Source organism: Chiloscyllium plagiosum, unplaced genomic scaffold, assembly GCF_037043375.1.
Source record: "Chiloscyllium plagiosum isolate Xiang-an unplaced genomic scaffold, Cpla_swu_hap1 HiC_scaffold_53X, whole genome shotgun sequence".
Lineage (NCBI taxonomy): Eukaryota > Metazoa > Chordata > Chondrichthyes > Orectolobiformes > Hemiscylliidae > Chiloscyllium > Chiloscyllium plagiosum.
The window spans coordinates 15,427,594-15,450,339 of record NW_028270191.1 but is presented as its reverse complement, the minus strand read 5'-3'; the positions used below and the strand labels follow the sequence as shown (position 1 = coordinate 15,450,339).

Here is a 22,746-nt window from a genome sequence, read left to right as displayed (position 1 = left end):
AGGTACTCAATTTTCACTGGGCACAACAGGTAATGAAAAGGGATAGTGTTCAGTCTGTGATTACATACAAAGCCCAGAGCCATTTTCATGCTATATGATCTTAATATATAGCAGAGGGCTGTTTGGATATTACTTCAGACCTGTACAGGAATCTCATTCAGACTAGTCAGAAGGTTAGAGTTAAGTCCATGTCCACGTTTTACTTTCATTGCAACCAAATAAATCATCTAAATTTGATGCTGGGGTTTAAAAAAAGAGAACATAAGAATTGTTGCTTGCAGTTAAATTCTTATGTGTAGAATGCAGTAAAAGTTTTATTATATCCCTGGTCTACATTAAGCATACCTTAGGCACAAAAGCAGCAGTGGTGCTACGTCTGGCTACTGTGTCACAGGTCAAGGAGAATAGCAATGGCTCCTGGTCACTATTCAGTGGATCTTGCTGGAAAACAAGTGCAGGGATGTATGTTGTGATGAGGATTAGGTTTGCCTAGCATGGTGAAAATGGCCATGAACTCATTGTGAGCCATTTACCTGCAAGTGCAGCTCAGCAAGAACCAGCAGAACTGATATTGGCCACTGACAGCAAATCAGCAGTCACTTTTATATTATGCCAGACTTGCACTTCCATAGAGTTCGAGCTATTTTGCGCAGCACATGGCAGCAACTTCTCAGCCTCTACAAAAGAGGAAGAGTGCAAATTTTTAATGAACAAAGATGGGATGAGAATTCCACAAATGAGCAATTCCACCATGGAAGTATCATTTAAGTGGTATGCCTCAAATGTTACCATCAAAGGGATTTTTCTCCTGCTCAGCTTTCGGTGAGCAGGGGTATTAAACAGCCTGCAGCCACCAAGTTCCTTTTCTAGGCAAGGATTTCAGATTTGTGCTGTAGTCTTAGGAGTTTATTATTCAGATAATCAGTATCAGTGATTTGATATCACACAAGAGTTTACATTAAAAACAACACTGAATTAGTCTCCTGAGGTTGTATAATAGTCACTTCTATTGGCCGTAGGCTTTGACCTTACCTGGCATTTGATTCCCGCTTTGCTACAGGGGCACACTTCAGGATCACAGTAAAACCTACAGTCGCACCCGCATTCCTCCCTGGACGAGCGAATGGCTCGCAGCTCATGCTTTTCCTCGGTATCAATCCTGTTGACGCCTGATGCACGTAATAAAGCTCTTCGCCTTTTTGTGGGTAGTGGTTGTAAAAAGAAATAGTCATCTACCTCAATACTGTCCACATCAATGTCATCGTCAGAAACGTCATCAATGGTGAGTACATTGGCTTCCTCCGACTCAACTGTACCGTTCTTTGTCAACTGTTGAGAAATATTTAGAATAATTTATGGTCAGGTATCTGTGGGACAAAGAACAAGACCAATATTATATGTTCTGGTGCAATGTTTCCATCAGATTTCACTGCCAAATGCGTTCATACTACAAGCTATGTTGTCCTCAGATGTGAAAGCTCATCACAATAACTGCATTATGCAACTTTCTAGAGGAAAACTTAGACAATTTTGGAATAAGCCTCATCTCTGATAAAAACAGAAAAGAAACGGGTAGCGTCTGAGTCATCTCCAATAAAAGCATCATCATCAGTCTGCAGCTTACAGCCCAGGGGTCCAACAATTAATGTGCCGGTAAGAGAGGAGATTGATCAATGTCACCTCTAATCCCAAGGATATGCTCAGTTATAATACATGGTGCATGATAGACTCAAGGGCAAGTTACAAACATTAACAGTGCATTTAGTTTCCAAGGGAGTCTGCAAGAAAAGATCCCTGGAAAATACTGGTTTTAATACAACCTGCCACAGTATTCTACAGTCTACAAGCAAACATCAGTATTACAATCCATTCTTTCCATCGTACTTAATTTTATCAAAAACTATTTGCTGTTTACCATTTGGAATTAATTGATTTTTTTTTGCACCTTAAAACTGCTTTCTCCCAATGGAATGGAATCTATAAATCAAACGAAAGCTACTTTTGCTTTTTAAAAAAAAAATAGATAAAACAATTGCAGAGGAATAAAACAAAGAATTGTGATGCTGGAAATCTGAAATACAAAAACAGAAATTGCTGGAGAAACTCTGGCAGCATCTGTGGAGAGAAAACAAATAATTTGGGGTGACTGGACTCGAAACACTAATTCTGCTTTCCCTCCACACTTACTACTAGAACTGCTGAGTTTCTCCACTAATTTTTGTTTTGTGTGTTAATAGCCGAGAGGATCTGTCTTCGAGTCAGGGCGCTAATGGAAAATTTAGAATGTGCAGTCCAAGACCACCTCTCCAGACACATGTTTTGTGACTTATCAAAGGAGTGAGGGTTGAATTTATTACATTAAGTGGCACATAATAATTGATGCTAGAATTGATGTTAGCCTCAAAACGATCTCCTACCATCCCTAGCACACAGAGGCACTGTGGATCCCAGACTGTTAACACACATGCTCCATTTCACCATCCCATCTCCTTCCCCAGTTCAAAACTGATCCTGTTATCCTATTTCCACTGCCCCCCCCATTGGCATTTAGAGTTGGACATAAAAGATCTCTTATTTTGAAGAAGAAAGAGAAGGGGATTTCTCCTGAGGCAATGGAGGAAAATGGATAAAGCTCGTGTCAAACACATGATTTGGTGATATAGCATGTGGGAACCAAGATTTGGTAATCTGGAATGAGGATGAGGTTAAGATTTTAGACTCTTTAAATTAGATTACTTACAGTGTGGAAACATGTCCTTCGGCCCAACAAGTCCACACCGACCCTCCAAAGAGCAACCCACCCATTCCCCTACATTTACCCCTTCATCTAACACTACGGGCAACTTAGCATGGCCAATTCACCTAACCTGCACATCTTTGGACTGTGGGAGGAAACCGGAGCACCCGGAAGAAACCCACGCAGACACGGGGAGAATGCAAACTCCACACAGACAGTTGCCGGAGGCAGGAATTGAACCCGGGTTTCTGGCACTGTGCCACCGTGCTGCTCTTGGTGGAGAATACCCTATCAGACAAATTCTCAGCTATGCTTTCTTGTAGAAGGACTTCAAATTGTAATAATCATTTTAAAGTGAGACCCAAAGTGTTGAAATCGGAAAGAACATCAGAAAGTGAGATTGATGTATTACAATACGACAATACACTAATGAGCTCAGCTCCTCCATTTATTACACAAAATGGTCTGAGAGATCATCACTATGTTCTATCTGCTGTAAGTGTAACATTATGTTCTGTACACATAACACTACCATCAAAAGAACAATCAAGTCTACAAACAATTATGAAAAGGTGAGGCAAAATACGCAGTAAACTTGCCAAGTCCTCCCTGAAAAATATCCAAACATTTCCTGTTTGATGCTGGACTCTGTTTCAACATGCAGCCTCATTACATAAATGCATCAAAACAGTACTCAGTGTCCTAAAAGGAATTCAAATTTTGCTGGTGAAGTCAGACACGTGAACACCTGCATGAACTCCAGCATCATGCAATTACACCTCGCTCACTTTGAGATTGAAAGCAAGATCACTCATTTCCCTCACAGCGAAACTGTGTTTAGGTCAAGCAGCCCAAGAGAAAAAGGCCAAAATCCCATGGCAGATCTGGGAGTCAGATGTGTTGGAGGAAGTATTTTTGAGAGCTTGTAGTAATTCACCCAGAGATGAATCTCAGTGAAGTTACCTCCTGTAAAAGACCTGCAGATTGAAGCACTGAGGACACTAAACTGTAACAAGTAATTTTGTTGAGACACTTCAATCATGAGAATGACATAGAATTGCAACCTTCCAATGAAGCAAGTAGCCTTAACATTGTTTATCCGCCCTGTCCCCATATCAGTCCCCTTATCCACTTGGCACCATTCACAATTAGTTGAGGAGAAAGTGAGGACTGCAGATGCTGGAGATCAGAGCTGAAAATGTGTTGCTGGAAAAGCGCAGCAGGTCAGGCAGCATCCAAGGAGCAGGAGAATCGACGTTTCGAGCAAAATTCCTGAAGAAGGGCTCATGCCCGAAACGTCGATTCTCCTGCTCCTTGGATGCTGCCTGACCTGCTGCGCTTTTCCAGCAACACATTTTCAGCTCTACTTCAACTAACCACAGCCCTCCAAAATGCAATCTATAGCTTCACAATTAATTTACTCCCACAAAGATACTAATAATTTAAATTCATCCTGTGTCAGCTAAGTCACTTGTGAGATATCGAAAAATCAACCTTCCAGTACAATGTCCCAATGGCATTCTGCATTAGAAGGCTAGTTCTTTAGCCCAGTGTTGACTTGGGCTGTGACCCTTAATTAAGTTGACCTTGTTCCATAAAAGTAGACTGGGATGATAGAACTTAAGGGCATTTGCATTCAACTTGAAAACAATGTCTTTAAAATTTATTCTTGGGATGTGGACTTCATCGTCAAGACCAGCGTTTATCACCCATCCTCAAGACTGTGGTGACAAGCCATCTTCCAGATTTGTACATTGAAATTCCTTGCCGAGCCATTTTAAAGGAGCAGTTAAGAGTCAACCCAAGTGGTTCTGAAGTCACGTAAAGGCCAGACCAGGTTTGGACAAAATATTTTCTTCCCCAAAAAGGAGTTTCATGAATCATTTAGGCTATTACAACAATCTGGTTTGTTTCATGTTCACCAATACCTTTTAAACCCAAATACTGTGGTGGGATTTGAACACCTGTCTCTACAGCTTGAGTCCAGGCTTCTGGATTACTATCCAATAATATAACCTTTGAACATTAAATAATTAAACACAAAGGCTTCTTGCAGCCTGGAGTCACTCAGCTTCTGGACACTGCTTGCTGACTGTCTGGTTAAAAGAACCCTCTGGGTTCTGACAGCACAGTTACTCCAGTTGTACTTGAGAGCTTCATTCAAGTCACAAAGGGTAAGTTATTCAGAAGGAATCACAACCAAACCACCAGCCTCAAACAGGTAAACCTTTTACCTTCATTTTTCGCACGTTGAGCTTCTCCTCCTTCAGATGGTCACGGAGCATTTCCCGGTGAAGGTGTTCCTGCTCCTGCGCAAACTCACACAGCGTGTACCTGCGGATGCAGTTGTGGCGCCTGGCCATGCCCAGGGAACTGCCTCCCTGGCTCGGCACACTGGTGAACCCTTGGCGGCGTGTGAAGTAGTAGACAGTGACCTGGTCAAAACGAACATTCTTTACTCTCAGCCGCTTCTGCTTCTTCAAGATTGAAGTTGCTGAAAAGGAAATTCAAAAGTAGTCAATGACTGAACACTGCACTGAAATCAGATCAAGCAGGAGCATTAGAAGAAGGGAATGCACCAAGACTGTTGTTAAGTACTGGTGTACAGAGCACTCGTTGTAGTCTAATACATCCATTTTTAAACTCCCTTGTGGAAGCTTGCTGCAAATTGACTGCTGGGTTTTCTGACAACAGTACTTAGTAACAGTTTTAGACTTTAAAATGATGATAGAGAAGGACAGGAGTCAAGTTAATAGATTAGAGAAAAGACAATTTTGAGGAACTGAGAAATAGGACAACAAAATGGACCAGGAGGCAGCTAATCGGCCCATTGAGACTGTTGTGCCCCTTGACAGGGTCACAGCCAGATCAGATTGTCATCAAACTTCACTTTTCCACCAATCCTCCATGAGCCTGAGCTCTCTGTCCATCAAGCAACGGTTAAAATCAGCCTTGATTACATTCAGTTACCCCAGCCTCCACGGCTCTTGGGAAAGAGAATTTCAAAGACTGGATTTTCATAGAATAAATTCTTCCTAATCTCTGTCTTAAATGGCAGATGCCTTGTACTTAAACTGTGCCTCCTAGTTATAGATTCTACAAGAGGAAACATCGTTCCCCCATGTCAAGCCAACTCAGGTCATGTTTTAATAAGGTCACCTCTCATTCTTCTAAACTCCAATGGATATATGCCCAAACTTTTCTTAATAGAATCAGCCTAGTAAACCTTCTCTGAACTGCCTCCAAAGCAAGTATGCCACTCAAGTAAGGAGGCCAAAACTGCGCACATGACTCTAGGTGCAGTCTCACTAAAGCTATGTGCAGTTGTAACAAAACTTCATTGCTTTCAAACTCAATTTCCCTTGCAATGAAGGCCAGCATTCCTAATTACTCGCTGTAACCGCATGCTGACGTTTTGTGATTCATGTAGGAGGACACCCAGATTCCTTTGTACCACAGCCTCTCTCAATTTAAAGAATATTCTGTTTGCCAAAGTGAACAACCTTGCATTTCCCTCGGTCAGTCCCTTTGCAGGCTCGGTGTCTTCTTTTGTATCGGAGTTAGGGGAGAAATAAAATGGGGAACTATATTGGGAAAGCCATATAGAACAACTATGGAAAACACTTAAAACAGAGCTTGGCAGAATGCAGGAAAATATGTTCTGCTGAATGGAAAGAAGCTAAATATTATGGAACTCCATAGATGGTAAAAACCTGAGGGAGCATTTGAGAATTAGAAAATAAGACCTACATCAAGTACATAGAAAACAGAGGAGGAGCATGGTAGAAACAAAAGAAATTAGGAGTGAAGGTTAAAAAAAATTGGCAAGGCAAAGAGGAACTACAAAATTACATTATCAAGGAATCTTCAAAACACACTATTTTACAGGCACATCAATTAAAAAAAAAGGCGGCTGTAATAGGAGTGGAACCATTAAGGACAGACAGGATATACAGGTAATGATAGAGTGATATTAAATAATTATTTTGCCTCATTATTTACCAAGGAATGGTAACAGGTAGAATCGATATTAAATGATGATATTAGTGATGAGATAATTACATGCAAAATAAAAAGTGGGGTGTATTGAATAAACAAACTCAGGATAAAAACCCTGGTTCAGGTGGATTTCATCCATGTATTTTGAAAGAATCTAGGGCAGAGACAGTAGAAGCATTACCACTCATATTTCAGAATGGATTCAAAAAATGTGTTGTGCCAGAGAACTGAGAAATAACTAACTTAATTTCTATATTTAAGAGGAACAGACATGCCCAGAGAATTACAGACCAGTCAATTTAACATAAATGTTAGGAAAAATGATGGAATCCTGACTAAAAGGACAGAATACAAGGACATCTTTGATTTGATTTATTTATTGACACATGTATTTTGTTATAAAATACAGTGAAAAGCATTGTAGTGTTGCCATTCTCCAACAACATCTTAAAACACAAATAAACCAAAACATAACATAAAGGCAGAAGAATAAAGAAAAAAAAGTGTTCAATTTTACAGTCCTTCTTGTTAAGTGCTCTGCCATGGGACTGGGGGCATGAGTCTCTTTGCCGAGGTGACAGGGATAGGGAGGGATGTAGGGACAGGAGGAGATGCCAGAGAATGGGGAGGGGGTGTGGGCAATGGGGGAGGTAACAGCAATAGAAAGGGGCTGTAGGGGACTGGAGGAAGACAGATATAGAAGTAGAAGTAATCAATAGTCAACATTGATTTCAACAAGGCAAAATCTTGTTTTCCCATTGAGGGCGATGGCAACAATTTACAGGAGCAAATTAATAAATTTGAAGAACAGGTAAATAATTAATAAATGAAGTTTCTGCACAAACAAATAGGAGGTATTGCATTTTGGTAGGAAGAACAGACAGATTTGTTTTTACTTGGAAGGTATAAATCTAAAGAGTCATACAGCATGGAAATAGAACCTTTGTTCCAACTCGTCCATACTGACCAGGTTTCTCAAACTAAACTAGTCCCATACACCTCTAAATCTTTCCTATTCATGTGTGCATGCAAATGTCTTTTAAATCTTGGAACTGTTCTTGCATCCACCACTTCCTCTGGCTGTTCCTTCCATATATGATCTACTTCTGTGAGGAAAATGTTTTCCCTCAAGACCCTTTTAAATCTTTCCCCTCTCACCTTAAAAAATATGCCCTGTCGTTTTGAACTACCCTACCCTGGGAAAAAGATCTTGGCTATTCACCTTATTTATACCCCTTATGATTTTATAAACCTCTAATAGCGTCACCCCTCAACCTCGTACACTCCAATCAAAAAAGGCCAAACCTATACAGCCTCTCCGTACAAGTCAAAACATCCAGTCTCCGCAACATCCTTGTAAATTATTTCTGCACCCTCTCCAATTTAATAATATCCTTCCTATAACAGGGTGACCAGAACTGTACACATCACTCCAAAAGTGGCCCCATCAAAACCCTGTACAACCGCAACATGGCGTCCCAATTCCTACACTCAGTGGTCTGAGCAAGTGTACCAAATGCCTTCTTAATCACCCTGTCTACTTGCGATGCCAATTTCAAGGAACAGAGTCAAAAAACAACGGGCTCTTGGAGTACAAATACATCCATCATCAAACGTTGCAGCACATGTTAGCAAGACTATAAAGAGAGCAAGCCAAGCAATTAGTTTTACTGCTCGAGCAATAGAGTTAAAAAGTAAGGTTGTCATGCTGAATCTGTATGGGACACTGGTCAGACCACACTTAAGAATACTGTGTGCAGTTCCAGTCACTGTACTATAATAAGGATCCAGAGGTGCTGAGAAGGTGCAGAAATTTACAAAGGCAATCTTGGAAATGTGAGAGTTTACATATCAGGAAAGGACTTAAAGCCCGGGTCTCTTTTCCCTTGGACAAAAATGCTGAGGAGTGATCCAATGGAGATGTTTAATATTCGGAAAGGTTTTGATAATATGGATACAGAAAATGTTTCTTCTGTCGGGAAAAGAATAACTGAGGCCATCAATGTAAAATGGTCACCAAGTAATCCAACAAGGAATTCAGAAGAAACTTGTTCACCAAAGAGTGGTGAGAATGTAGAAGTCAATACCACAGGGAATGGTTGAAGTGATTAGTTTAGATGAATTTAAAGGGCAGATAGACAAATAGGATAGAGGTTTATAACGATAGATTTAGATTTGAAAAGATGGGAGGAGGCTCAGTGAAGGAAACACTGGCATGGACTGACTGAATTGAATGGATTTATGGCATAGAAACAAACCAATGTAACTTTAAGAAAATACAACACTGATAAGAAAGTACTTATGGGATGTTGTGAAAAGCACTACATAAACAAAAGTCTTAAATTTTTCAAAAATGTGAAGGCGGGTTACAGGTCCTCAGCAAAGCCAGAAATCCAGTTGGCTCAAGACTTTGTAAATGCATGTAAATGTTCCTGTGATGAGAACTCAAGTTACTGATCATTAAAAGCCCACCATAATGAAAATGCTGCAACTGATGGAGGGCCAAACATTTTCAATCAAATAATAGTCAGCATCAGCACAACTAGTTCTTCAGGGTCCAATCATTTCTAAAGCGCTAAGGAAGGATTACATCAAAATAAAATAGCTTGCCTCTTTTAAAAAAAAGTGTCTGACTCAGGAAAATGTGGTTAAAATTGAAGAGTCTTTCACTGAGATGAGCAAACAGCATTTATGAACACTACTCCCAACGTTCCCATGTTCAGGAAACAAATATATTACCTCATGGGTTTAAAGCTAGTTGTTCAACCTTCTAGAGGTGATAAGTCCATTTTCATCGAGCTTGAGTGAATGCTGCAGCTACAGAAGAAGTGTTGTACCCCACTTAATGACTTCCCACCTCCAGCTATTTGGAAAAGCAGCCGGTCAGCTCTTTGCAAGAAACTGTTATCACTCCAGCCTTCAATTCAAATGCTATAGCTGCCTGTCCCCAGCCTTGACCACTTGCTCATCTGTGCTGAAATGTTACTGTGAATGGATGTAGGTTTGCTCGCTGAGCTGGAAGGTTCATTTCCAGACGTTTCATCACCCTACTAGGTACATCTTCAGTGGGCCTCCAGGCGAAGCACTGCTGATGATTCCTGCTTTCTATTTATATGTTTGGGTTTCTTTGAGTTGGTGATGTCATTTCTGTGGCAGTGTCATTTCCTGTTCTTTTTCTCAGGAGGTGGTAGATGGGGTCTAACTCTGTTTGTTGATAGAGTTCCGGTTGGAATGCCATGCTTCCAGGAAATCTTGTTCATCTGGAAATGAATCTTCCAGCTCAGCGAGCAAACCTACATCCAGGACCTCAACCTGAGCTCCAAATCTCCTCAAAGGTTACTGTGAATTCTTCATGATTAACGTCCTCTGATTAAAGTTCAAAAGAAGCAACTTGCAGAGTTACTGAGCAAACCCCAAATCACTAAGCAACTTCAAACATTCTCTCCAGCACTGGACACCCATTACATAGCCTATTTGACATTCGACTGACTGAACTGGTCCTCACCCTGAACAACTTCTCTTTCCAATCCTCCCACTTCCTCCAAACGAAAGGAGTAGCCATGGGCACCCGCATGGGCCCCAGCTATGCCTGCCTCTTCGTAGGATATGTGGAACAATCCATCTTCCGCAACTACACTGGCCCCACCCCCCACCTTTTCCTCCGCTACATCGATGACTGTATCGGCGCCGCCTCGTGCTCCCACGAGGAGGTTGAACAGTTCATCCACTTCACCAACACCTTCCACCCCGACCTCAAATTCACCTGGACAGTCTCAGATTCCTCCCTCCCCTTCCTCGACCTTTCTATTTCTATCTCAGGCGACCATATCAACACGGACATCTACTACAAACCGACCGACTCCCACAGCTACCTGGACTACACCTCCTCCCATCCTGCCCCCTGTAAAAACGCCATCCCATTCTCCCAATTCCTTCGACTCCGCCGCATCTGCTCCCAGGAGGACCAGTTCCAAAAACGCACATCCCAGATGGCCTCCTTCTTCAAGGACCGCAATCTTCCCCCCCCCCCCCCCCCCCGACGTGGTCGACGATGCCCTCCACCGCATCTCTTCCACTTCCCGATCCTCCGCCCTTGAATCCCGCCCCTCCAACCGCCACCAGGACAGAACCCCACTGGTCCTCACCTACCACCCCACTAACCTCCATGTACAGCGCATCATCCGCCGTCATTTCCGCCACCTCCAAACGGACCCCACCACCAAGGATATATTTCCCTCCCCTCCCCTATCAGCATTCCGTAAAGACCACTCCCTCCGTGACTCCCTCGTCAGATCCACACCCCCCACCAACCCAACCTCCACTCCCGGCACCTTCCCCTGCAACCGCAGGAGGTGCAAGACTTGTGCCCACACCCCCCCCCTCACCTCCCTCCAAGGCCCCAAAGGAAACTTCCATATCCGCCACAGATTCACCTGTACCTTCACACATATCATCTATTGCATCCTTTGCACCCGATGTGGCCTCCTCTATATTGGGGAGACAGGCCGCCTACTTGCGGAGCGTTTCAGAGAACACCTCTGGGACACCCGGACCAACCAACCCAACCACCCTGTAGCTCAACATTTCAATTCCCCCTCCCACTCCACCAAGGATATGCAGGTCTTTGGACTCCTCCATCGTCAGACCACAGCGAAACGACGGTTGGAGGAAGAACGCCTCATCTTCCGGCTAGGAACCCTCCAACCACAAGGGATGAACTCGGATTTCACCAGTTTCCTCATTTCCCCTCCCCCCAGCCTGTCTCAGTCAAATCCATCAAATTCAGCACCGCCTTCCTAACCTGCAATCTTCTTCCCGACCTCTCCGCCCCCACCCCAGTCTGACCTATCACCCTCACCTTGACCTCTTTCCACCTATCACATTTCCGACGCCCCTCCCCCAAGTCCCTCCTCCCTATCTTTTATCTTAGCCTGCTGGACCAACTTTCCTCATTCCTGAAGAAGGGCTAATGCCCGAAACGTCGATTCTCCTGTTCCCTAGATGCTGCCTGACCTGCTGCACTTTTCCAGCAACACATTTCCATCTCTGATCTCCAGCATCTGCAGACCTCACTTTCTCCCCATTTGACATTCAGAGTGTGGTCCAGTGGATAGTCTGGGAGTTGATGGTTTGGTGATGGGAGGTGAAGTCATGGTTGAGAGGGGGAATAGGAGGAGGTGTCTGCGAGTTGGCGCCTGGCTTCAGTGGTGTAGTGGTGGGTGCGCCAAACTACTACTGCTCCCCCATTGTCTGCGGGTTTGATGGTGAGGTTGGGGTTGGAGCGGAGGGAGTGGAGGGCTGAATGTTGTGAGGACAGGAGGTTGGAGTGGGTGAGGGGGGGTGGACAGGTTGAGGCAGTCGATATCACGGCTGCAGTTTGAAATGAAGAGGTCAATGGTGGGTAACAGGCCAGCACAGGGTGTCCAGGTGGATGGGGTGTGTTGGAGGCGGGAGAAAGGGTCCTCAGTGGGTTGTGGATCCAGTTGATCCATTTGACATTCAGTTCCACTAAAGTCAACTGAACTGAAGTTAGGCAGGGAGTGTAACAGGACGTTGAAATGATATTAAATAAAAACTGCAAGAACTGCGGATGCTGTAAATCAGAAACAAAAACAGAAGTTTCTGGAAAAGCTTAGCAGGCTGGCGGCAGCAATGAATAGAAATCAAAGTTAACGTTTTGGGTCCGATGACCAAATGATGTTTCCCATTTTGAATACTGCCGAAAACCCAAAATTAAACCCAAAGGGGAAATCAGTTAAAATTGGCTAAGCTACCAGCCAATAGGATTATTAGTTGCACCAGCACAAACAGCAACAAAGTGTATGGCTCCCAGCTTCCCTGTTCTGAAGGCATCTCTTATTGTGCATTTATCAAGGCGAGGTCAATTCAAGCTGACAAACAAGAACATGTTCACTTTCAGAACTCAGAGCAGATAATCATAGAGTCATAGTCATAGAGATCTACAGCACAGAAACAGACCCTTCGGTCCAACTCATCCATGCTGACCAGATATTGCAACCCAATCTAGTCCCACCTGGCCCATATCCCTCCAAACCCTTCCTATTCAATATACCCTTCCAGATGCCTTTTAAATGTTGCTATTGTACTAGCCTCCACCACTTCCTCTGGCAATTCATTTCCATATATGCACCACCCTCTGCGTGACAAATTTGCCCCTTAGGTCTCTTTTATATCTTTCCCCTCTCACCCTAAACCTATGCCCTCTAGTTCTGGACTCCCTCACCCCAGGAAAAAGACTTTGTCTATTTATACTATCCATGCCCCTCATGATTTTATAAACCTCTATAAGGTCACCCCTCAGCCTCCAGGGAAAACAGCCCTTGCCTATTCGATCTCTCCCTATAGCTCAAATCCTCCAACCGTGGCAACATCCTTGTAAATCTTTTCTGAACCCTTGTAAGTTACACAACATCTTTCCAATAAGAAGGAGACCAGAATTGCACGCAATATTCCAACAGTGGCCTAACCTGTACAGCCACAGCAGGACCTCCCAACTCCTATACTCATACTAAACACCTTCTTCACTATCCTATATACCTGTGACTCCACTTCCAAGGAGCTATGAACTTGCACTCCAAGGTCTCTTTGTTCAGCAACACTCCCTAGGACCTTACCATTCAGTGTATACGTCCTGCTAAGATTTGCTTTCCCAAAATGCAGCACCTCACATTTATCCAAATTAAACTCCATCTGCCACTTCTCGGCCCATTGGCCCATCTGATCAAGATCCCGGTGTAATCTGAGGTAACCCTCTTCGCTGTCCACTACACCTCCAATTTTGGTGTTATCCGCAAACTTACTAACTGTACCTCTTATGTTCACAGCCAAATCATTAATATAAATGACAAAAAGTAGTGGACCCAACACTGATCCTTGTGGCGCTCCGCTGGTCACAGGCCTCCAGTCTGAAAAACAACCCTCCACCACCACCCTCTGTCTTCTACCTTTGAGCCAGTTCTGGATCCAAATGGTGAGTTCTCCCTGTATTCCATAAGATCTAAACTTACTAACCAGTCTCCCATGGGGAACCTTGTCGAACCCCTTACTGAAGTCCATAAAGATCACATCTACCACTCTGCCCTAATCAATCCTCTTTGTTACTTCTTCAAAAAACTCAATCAAGTTTGTGAGACATGATTTCCCACACACAAAGCCATGTTGACTATCCCTAATCAGTCCTTGCCTTTCCAAATACATGTACATCCTGTCCCTCAGGATTCCCTCCAACAACTTGCCCACCACTGACGTCAGGCTCACTGGTCTATAGTTCCCTAGCTTGTCCTTACCACCCTTCTTAAACTGTGGCACCATGTTAGCCAACCTCCAGTCTTCCAGCACCTCACCTGTGACTATCGATGATACAAATATCTCAGCAAGAGGCCCAATCACTTCTCTAGCTTCCCACACAGTTCTAGGGTACACCTGATCAGGTCCTGGGGATTTATCCACCTTTATGTGTTTCAAGATACCCAGCACTTCCTCCTCTGTAATAAGGACATTTTTCACGATGTCACCATCTATTTCCCCACATTCTATATCTTCCATATCCTTTTCCACAGTAAATACTGATGCAAAATGCTCGTTTAGTATCTCCCCCATCTCCTGCAGCTCCACACAAAGGCCGCCTTGCTGATCTTTGAGGGGAGAAAGTGAGGTCTGCAGATGCTGGAGATCAGAGCTGAAAATGTGTTGCTGGAAAAGCGCAGCAGGTCAGGCAGCATCCAGGGAACAGTAGAATCGACGTTTCGGGCTTATGCCCGAAACGTTGATTCTCCTGTTCCCTGGATGCTGCCTGACCTGCTGCGCTTTTCCAGCAACACATTTTCAGCTCTGATCTTTGAGGGGCCCTATTCTCTCCCTAGTTACCCTTTTGTCCTTAATGTATTTGTAAAAACTCTTTGGATTCACCTTAGTTCTATTTGCCAAAGCTATCTCATGTCCCCATTTTGCCCTCCTGATTTCCCTCTTAAGTATACTCCTTCCTTTATACTCTAAGGATTCACTCGATCTATCCTGTCTATACCTTACATATGCTTCCTTTTTCTTAACCAAACCCTCAATTTCTTTAGTCATCCAGCATTCCCTATACCTACCAGTCTTTCCTTTCACCCTAACAGGAATATACAAGATGATTAGTGGTTTAGATAGGGTTGACAGTGAGAATCTTTTTCCACGTATGGAGTCAGCTATTACAAGGGGGCATAGCTTTAAATTAAGGGGGGGTAGGTATAGGACAGATGTTAGGGGTAGGCTCTTTACCCAGCGAGTCATGAGTTCATGGAATGCCCTGCCAGTAGCAGTGGTGGATTCTCCCTCATTATGGGCATTTAAACGGGCATTGGATAGGCATATGGAGGATAGAGGGCTAGTGTAGGTTAGATGGGCTTGGATCGGCGCAACATCGAGGGCCGAAGGGCCTGTTCTGCGCTGTATTCTTCTATGTTCTATGTTCTATACTTTCTCTGGACTCTAATTGTCTAATTTCTGAAGACATCCCATTTTCCAGCTGTCCCTTTACCTGCGAACCTCTGTCCCCAGTCAGCTTTTGAAAGTTCTTGCCTAATACCGTCAAAATTAGCCTTTCTCCAATTTAGAACTTCAATGTTTGGATGCGATCTCTCCTTTTCCATCACTATTTTAAAACTAATAGAATTGTGGTCGCTGGCCCCAAAGTGCCCCCTCTGACACTTCAGTCACCTGCCCTGCCTTATTTCTCAAGAGTAGGTCAAGTTTCGCACTCTCTCTAGTAGGTACATCCACATACTGAATCAGAAGATTTTCTTGTACACACTTAACAAATTCCTCTCCATCTAAACCCTTAACTCTATGGCAGTCCCAGTTTATGTTTGGAAAGTTAAAATCCCCTACCATAACCACCCTATTATTCTTACAGATAGCTGAGATCTCCCTACAAATTTGTTTCTCAATTTCCCTGACTATTAGGGGGTCTATAATACAACCCCAATAAGGTGATCATCCCTTTCTTATTTCTCAGTTCCACCCAAACAACTTCCCTGGGTGTATTTCTGGGAATATCCTCCTCAGCACAGCTGTAATGCTATCCCTTATCAAAAATGCCACTCCCCCTCCTCTCTTGCCTCCCTTTCTATCCTTCCTGTAGCATTTGTATCCTGGAACATTAAGCTGTCAGTCCTGTCCATCCCTGAGCCATGTTTCTGTAATTGCTATGATATCCCAGTCCCACGTTCCTAACCGTGCCCTGAGTTCATCTGCCTTCCCTGTTAGGCCCCTTGCATTGAAATAATTAAACTGCATTTATGTTCCAGGATACAAATGCTTCAGGAAGGATAGAAAGGGAGGTAAGAGTGGAGGGGGAGTGGCATTTTTGATAAGGGATAGCATTACAGCATAATGACTGTCGTTAGCACTGTCGCTTCACAGTACCAGGGACCCTGGTTCGATTCCAGCCTTGGGTGACTGTCTGTGTGGAGTTTGCACGTTCTCCCAGTGCCTGCGTGGGTTTCCTCCAGGTGCTCTGATTTCCTCCCACAGTCCAAAGATGTGCAGCTCAGGTGAATTGGCCATACTAAATTGCCCATAGTGTTAGGTGCATTAGTCAGAGGGAAACGGGTCTGGGTGGATTGCTCTTTGGAGGGTCGGTGTGGACTGGTTGGGTCAAAGACCCTGTTTTCACACTGTAGGGAATCTAATCTAACCACAACCTTCTCAAGGGCAGTGAGGGATGGGCAATGAATATTGGCCGAGCTAATGATGCCCACATCAAATAAATAATTTTAAAAGTGGCCCATGTGTAAAACATGCTGCTGATTTACAATTAGCTTGTTTCACTACTGGAGTGGACTCAAGACACTGCCACTATTTCCCAGGAAATATTGGAAAAGGAGATTTAAAGGACGCTTTTGATTTAAATGAGCAAATAGAAAAGTTTTATTCGTTCAATTGGGCAATGAGAGATAAAGGGTCATTAATTTAAAATTGTTTTAAAGAAGAGTCAGGAGAAGGATAAAGCTAACAGTCAGGTGCCACCATTAATCAAGTAGACTTTAGTCAATATGAGAAACAACATTGAGTGGATAGATAGAGAACCTGACTGTAGCTTGATCTTTCTTCCTCTTAGGGTAATTTGGATGTTGGAAGAGCAGCCCAGTAAAGATGAGATGCATGATAGCCATCAACTGGAAAATATTGAGTATTAAATAATTTATTTGTTTGCTCAGCTCCTTTTAGCTGGTGAAAGCTTAAAAGGGACCAAGTTTTTGACAACACTACAGCCAAGATAATAGGGCAATTGAGGGTTTATTAGTTGACTTACATTAATTGTTGAATAGAGGATTACTTGTAGTGAATTGAAAAAAATTGCAGTATTGTGTTGTCATTTTGTGTCATTGAAAACATTGTGCCTTTTAAAACCATCTCCATAAACAGGGTGCAAGTTGCATAGAATCAAGATTGTTTAATGCTCTGTTAAATATTGGCTTCTGATTGTATTTTGCCTAGTTTAAAAGGGATCAAACAACTGGCATTTGATGTCTATTCACACAAATATCCAAAACTTACCTGTTCGGAAACCAAAGTGTGGAAGATTTAATGTTTAAACGTGCATTTCTCACTCAGCTGCTGACAATCTTGAATCTTGTGTATAGTCCTACAGATGCTCATCACTTGCCAGTCATCAATTGATACGACCATCCTTCACTCAGCCATGCTGGACTGCAGGCAGACCACTTAACAATGGAGGCCAAAACCGATAATTCAAAGTTCTCCACATCACACATTCACTTTTCAGAAGATAACATTCAGGAGGAGTGTTACAATACTTTTTACCTCTCTGCTCTAGGAGATACCAAGACCAATTCAATCCCAGCTGTGGTTAAAAACCAAATAGCAACTGTTAATCAAATTGATGCTCAGGTCAGCATGTGGTGATTCAAAATGACTGAACCATTAGAGGATGGATGAGCTCAAGCATTTTCACCAGTGGTAGTTTGACCAAAAACAGGCACAATGTGGGAAGACTGACTGGGAAAAGTCACATTTTAGGGAATCAGAGTTCCTGATCTTACTGCGGGGGGGGGATTTAGTATTTTGCTACAGAGAGCTGATAGTACCTGGTTCGTTCAGTTAGCTTGATGGCTTTTGTGAGATTCAAAATGCCAACACTGCAGGTTGATATCCTCTTCTAGTTGAGATAGACTTGGGACCTGCCCCCTCACCCCTTCCCCATGTTTGATGCAGAACAGTTTCCTTCAAGTTATATAACCAATTGTTTCTCTCTGATAGTGTTGCCGGTCATCCCTCAGACTCTGAGTAATTACCTACTTACCTAAAGCTGAAATTGTTGGGAGCAGGTGGGCAGGGAAGAACTATAAATTAGTAATTCAGACTAAGTTTTGCTGTGAAGTTACAAACCTTAAGGAAAGCCTTGAATATTGGTTAGTACCCCTTGGCCAGGTTACAGTAAATAGAGATTCGAAATGCTATGTCCTGGAGTGCGTCTCATGTCAAGTCCAGCTGAGAAGCCAAAATGAAACTGCAAGTTTTCTCAAAAATGCTAAGATTTCAATTTCTTTACAATAGAAAAACCCTTGGATCCATAGCCCCAGCATAGATTTCTCTACCAATTTTACAGTTCTCAGTAGTCTATCCATACAGTAAAGCATGTCAGGACTTACAATATAAGGTGATGAATTGTCGGAAATGTTTCTTTCTCCATCCTCGCAATTATCAACACAAATCTTGCACTTCGAAAGCTGCTTTGACACCGGCCCTCAATTCAACTAAATTAGAGGACACAGGTGTCTATGAGTTAAAGGTGTTTCCACTGTTGAGTCCAAAACCCTCATCCCAGTACACTTAGGCCCACACGAAGCAAAAAGAACAGGGCTCATCAGTAAACTGATAAGGGAGCAACGTTTTAATTATGGCACTGCACTTACATTATTCATCTGAAAGCATTTCGTACATCTTCCTCTCAAACTAAAAAGAATCCCTGAGAAGTATATTCTTAAGCTGTCCTAACTTTCTCATCTACTCACTGGCTCTTGGAAAGATTTTCTCTTTTTTTACCAGAAATACCTATCATCTTGCTTTAGTTACGCACTGTAGCTGCGAATCCAAATTGAAAGCTTGTCCCTTTAATTGCTTTTGACACTTACGGCTCAGCTCCCTGGAGGTGGGAGGGTTGACGCTGTCACAGCTGTCTGCACTGTCACTGCTGGAAATGTCATCATCGGATTCCTTGGGTGAAGAACACAATGACGAACCATCCACCTCTTCAAATTTGCGCTTTATGCTGACAGCCATCTCCATTTCTTACCCTGTTGAAGAGAATGAGTACATGACTGGAAACTTCAATTCAGTTATTATTTTGAAAAAGGCACACACCACTGATCATCTCAGTCAACCTACATTCCTTCTTTATGAAATGAAGCAAAGCCTTGTGAAATGTACTCATTGTTTTGGTGTAGGAGACACAGCAGCCCATTTGCACACAGTACAGTCTCGCAAATGACAAGGAGATACAGGAGCATAATCTGTTTTACAGATGTTGATTTTGGAGTAAACATTGATGAGGCCATCAGGAATAACTCCTCTGCTACACTTAAATGACGTTGTGGGATCTATACAGCCACGTAAGAGGGAAGAGAAGGGCCTCAGTTCCATTTCACATTGGCTGTACCGCCTCCTACTTTGCAATATTCCTTCAGCACGGCACTAAAGTGTCAGTACTAATTCATCACTAATGCATTGAACAACAGAAAATGATTTCATCTAAATCAAATCAGAGGCAGATCCTGGACACTTTGGGTAACTTTCATGTAGTGCTGTTTAGCTTCAGTGCTCCTATATGTGCAAACCCCTCACTTCAGTGGTTTCTCACTGACCGCTGCCAGGAGTGTGAAATATGAACTTTACAAATCATTTGTCCTCACCAAATCAAATCAGATGGTGTTTTTTTAAAAAAAAATCTACTAGTAAATGAGCTTTCCTGACAAATCATACAACACTGGGTCATTGGCTCGGATCTCATCCCAACCCCCGCACCAAATATATGGCAGAATCCTTGCTGGGGTACCTGGTTTTTCTCAGGTAGCAGCCCAGCCTAGGTCATTGGTAGGACCCCATCCTGGGCAATGGTGACTCCTCCCAGCAGCATGTTGAGCTCCTCATTGTGCAGGGACAAACAAGAGGTGGTAAGCTATGATGCTCGTCTTCTGTTTGTCCTAGGCCACATTGCACACCAGCTCGAGACCCTGCATTCAGGTACTGGAAGGTGGCAGCAGGGAAAGGGGGTGACCTAACCCCGACCCACGGGGCATAGTGCTTCTTGCATAGCAGGGATTTCATGCAGCTGACTGGGAACCAGAGTTCAGCTCAGGAGAAGCAGGTCTTGGTGTCGGTGAGCCCTATTCCTCCAGTTTTACTGCAATTGGACATTCTTTCCTTCCCCTTAAAACCTTCCCTGACCACCAGGAGAATTACTCAGTACTAGCAAGTCACCTACTCGGATAACACCAAAAGTGGAGGTGTAGTGGACAGTGAAGGTTACCTTGGAGTACAATGGGATCTTGATCAGATGGGCCAAAGGGCTGAGGAGTGGCAGGTGGAATTTAATGTAAAAGGCATCTGGACGGGTACACGTATAGGAATGGTTTAGTGTGATATGGGCCAAATGCTAGCAAGTGGGACTAATTTATTTAGGATATCTGGTCATCCTGGACGAGTTGGATTGAAGGGTCTGTTTCCATGCTGTACATCATTTTTATCTCTTTCTCATTCATCTTCCATTTTCACTCCCACCCCCAAAATAAATCAGGAACTCCGTTCCATCTCACAGTATCAGCTAGGCTCAGAGTGGGACATCCTGCCAACCAGGAGGTTGTGGATTCCAGCCAAAATCGATGTAATTGAGGCTGACAATTCAGTGCAATTTACAGGGTGTGCTGCACTTTCAAAAATGACATTTTTTGACAAGACATTAAACCAAGTTTACTTATTCTGGCAGGATTAAGAGAGATTGCATAACATATTTGAATGGGAGTCATTGTCCTCGTCAGTATTCATCATTCAACTAAATATCATAAAACACAGACAAACGGATTGTGATCACCACAACAATAATGAGATAAGTACCACCACTCTGCCTCAATGATGACGCATCACTGGCTGGGCTAGCATTTATTGCTCATCCTAAATTGTCCTCGAGTAAGTGGTGGTGAGCTTCCTTCTCAAACTGCTGCAGTCCTCAAGATGTAGGTACGCCCACAGATTTTGTTAGGGAGGGAGTTCCAGGATATTTATCCAGTGGGAGAGATATTTCCAAGTCAGAATGAAGTGTGGTTTGGAGAGAAATTTCCAGGTGGTGGTATTCCTGTGTAGCTGCTGTCCTTGTCCTTTTAGATAGTAGAGATTATGGGTTTCAAAAGTTGCTGAAGAAGCTTTGATGTATTTCAGCATCAGTAGGTACACACTGCTAAGTGTTGGTGGTACAGGGACTGAATATTTGTGGATGTAGTGCCAGTCAAATGGGCCGCTTTGTCCTGAATGGTGTCAATCTTCTTGAGTGTCATTGGAGTTGCACTCATTCAGGCAAGTGGGGAGTGGTTTGTCACACTCCTGACCTGTGCTTTGTAGATGGTGGATCGGCATTGGGGAGTCAGGTGGTGAGTTACATGCTGCAGTATTGTGAGCCTCTGACCTGCTCTTGTAGCCACTATAAATTATATGGCTAGTCCAGGTCAGTTTCTAGTCAATAATAATCCCCAATATGCTGACAGTGGAGGATTTAGTGACGGTGGTACCATTGAATGTTAAGAGTAAAGGTTAGATTCTCTCTTGTTGGAGATAATTATTGCCTGGCACTTGTGCAGTGCAAATGTTACTTGCCACTTGTCAGCCAAAAGATAAATATTGTTCTAGTCTTGCGACATTTTAACATGGACTGCTGTAGTATCTGAGGAATGTTACAACATGGGGTAACCCCCCCCCCCCCCCCCCGCCCCGCTAATTTAAATCAGCAACACAAATGATTTACCCTGTGCAGTAAGCTGGAAAAATTCAAAAGGCCAAGAGCTATCCCAAAGTCACTATTTAAAGGAAGAAGTAACAACTTTATTTTTAAAAGTCTAACAGAGAATAAATTAACTAACAACTATTTACAACTCCTTTCTCTAACCTATGTTTTACTTCCCCTTCTACAATACTGGTCCGATAAAACTCCCGATTAAGATTTTATCAAAAAATTCAAATTTCAAAACCAGGCAGCTGTCGAATCTTCTCTTTGTATCTTCCTCGGTCTTTTCTTCTTCTTCTTAGAAAAGATGTTTCACAGGTCTTTGATAGATAAAGGTACCTTTAAGAGAGCTGTGTTTCAGACAGTCTGTACATGCTGGTGGCTAGGCATTTCTCCCTCAACTGTTCAATTGGTTTTTGGGTTTTATACCCTAAAGCATCAGATCATTTCATTAGTATTTTGACAATAAATTCAAACTTGATTGGCGTTTAGTATTTGGGGGCATAATTTAAACTGATTGGCTGAATTTGAATTTGTTTTGTCTCATAGCAACCCAAATTCTGTTTGCTGCTGGATAATGTTACATTGTAAATTTTCCAGTACTCTGTTCTTGCTAAGTCCTTCAGCTCTCAAAGGTACACTACCCCTTACACCTTCATAACACCCTCTTCCTTAAGAGGAAATGAACCATCATAATGAAAAGATGGCTTCATTTTTTTTTCTATTCTTTAAACACATCACCATAACATACAGATAACTTTAATCTAAGTTCACCTTAACTTCTTCCCATATAGACAACATTGGATAAGTACAAATCTCATCTAAACTTTCAGTTAAATCTGCGATAATGCATCTGCAATTACATTCTTATGACCCACAACATGTATGATTTTTAAATTAAAAGTCTGTAAGATAAGACAAAATAATCTCATATTCTTGCTTTTAAAGCATTTTAAGAATGTAAGAGGATTGTGATCTGTGTACACAACCGTCT

General features: G+C 42.8%; 1 protein-coding gene across 6 annotated transcripts in view; it reads right to left on the bottom strand.

The window, feature by feature from the left end:
• Positions 1-22,746, bottom strand: part of LOC122543359 (cysteine/serine-rich nuclear protein 2-like) — a 73,104-nt gene that overhangs the window by 5,087 nt on the left and 45,271 nt on the right. For 4 of the 6 annotated variants that reach the window (XM_087985526.1, XM_043681968.2, XM_043681969.2 and 1 more), the window contains 3 exons: positions 18,895-19,056; positions 4,972-5,231; positions 1,033-1,329 (listed from right to left, as the gene is read on the bottom strand). In XM_087985526.1, the coding sequence (XP_087841652.1) occupies positions 1,033-1,329; positions 4,972-5,231; positions 18,895-19,048 (711 nt within the window). In that variant the 5' untranslated portion in view covers positions 19,049-19,056. Of the gene's footprint in view, positions 1-1,032; positions 1,330-4,971; positions 5,232-18,894; positions 19,061-22,746 lie in introns of all 6 variants that reach the window. The other 2 variants (XM_087985529.1, XM_087985527.1) reach the window with 2 other exon arrangements.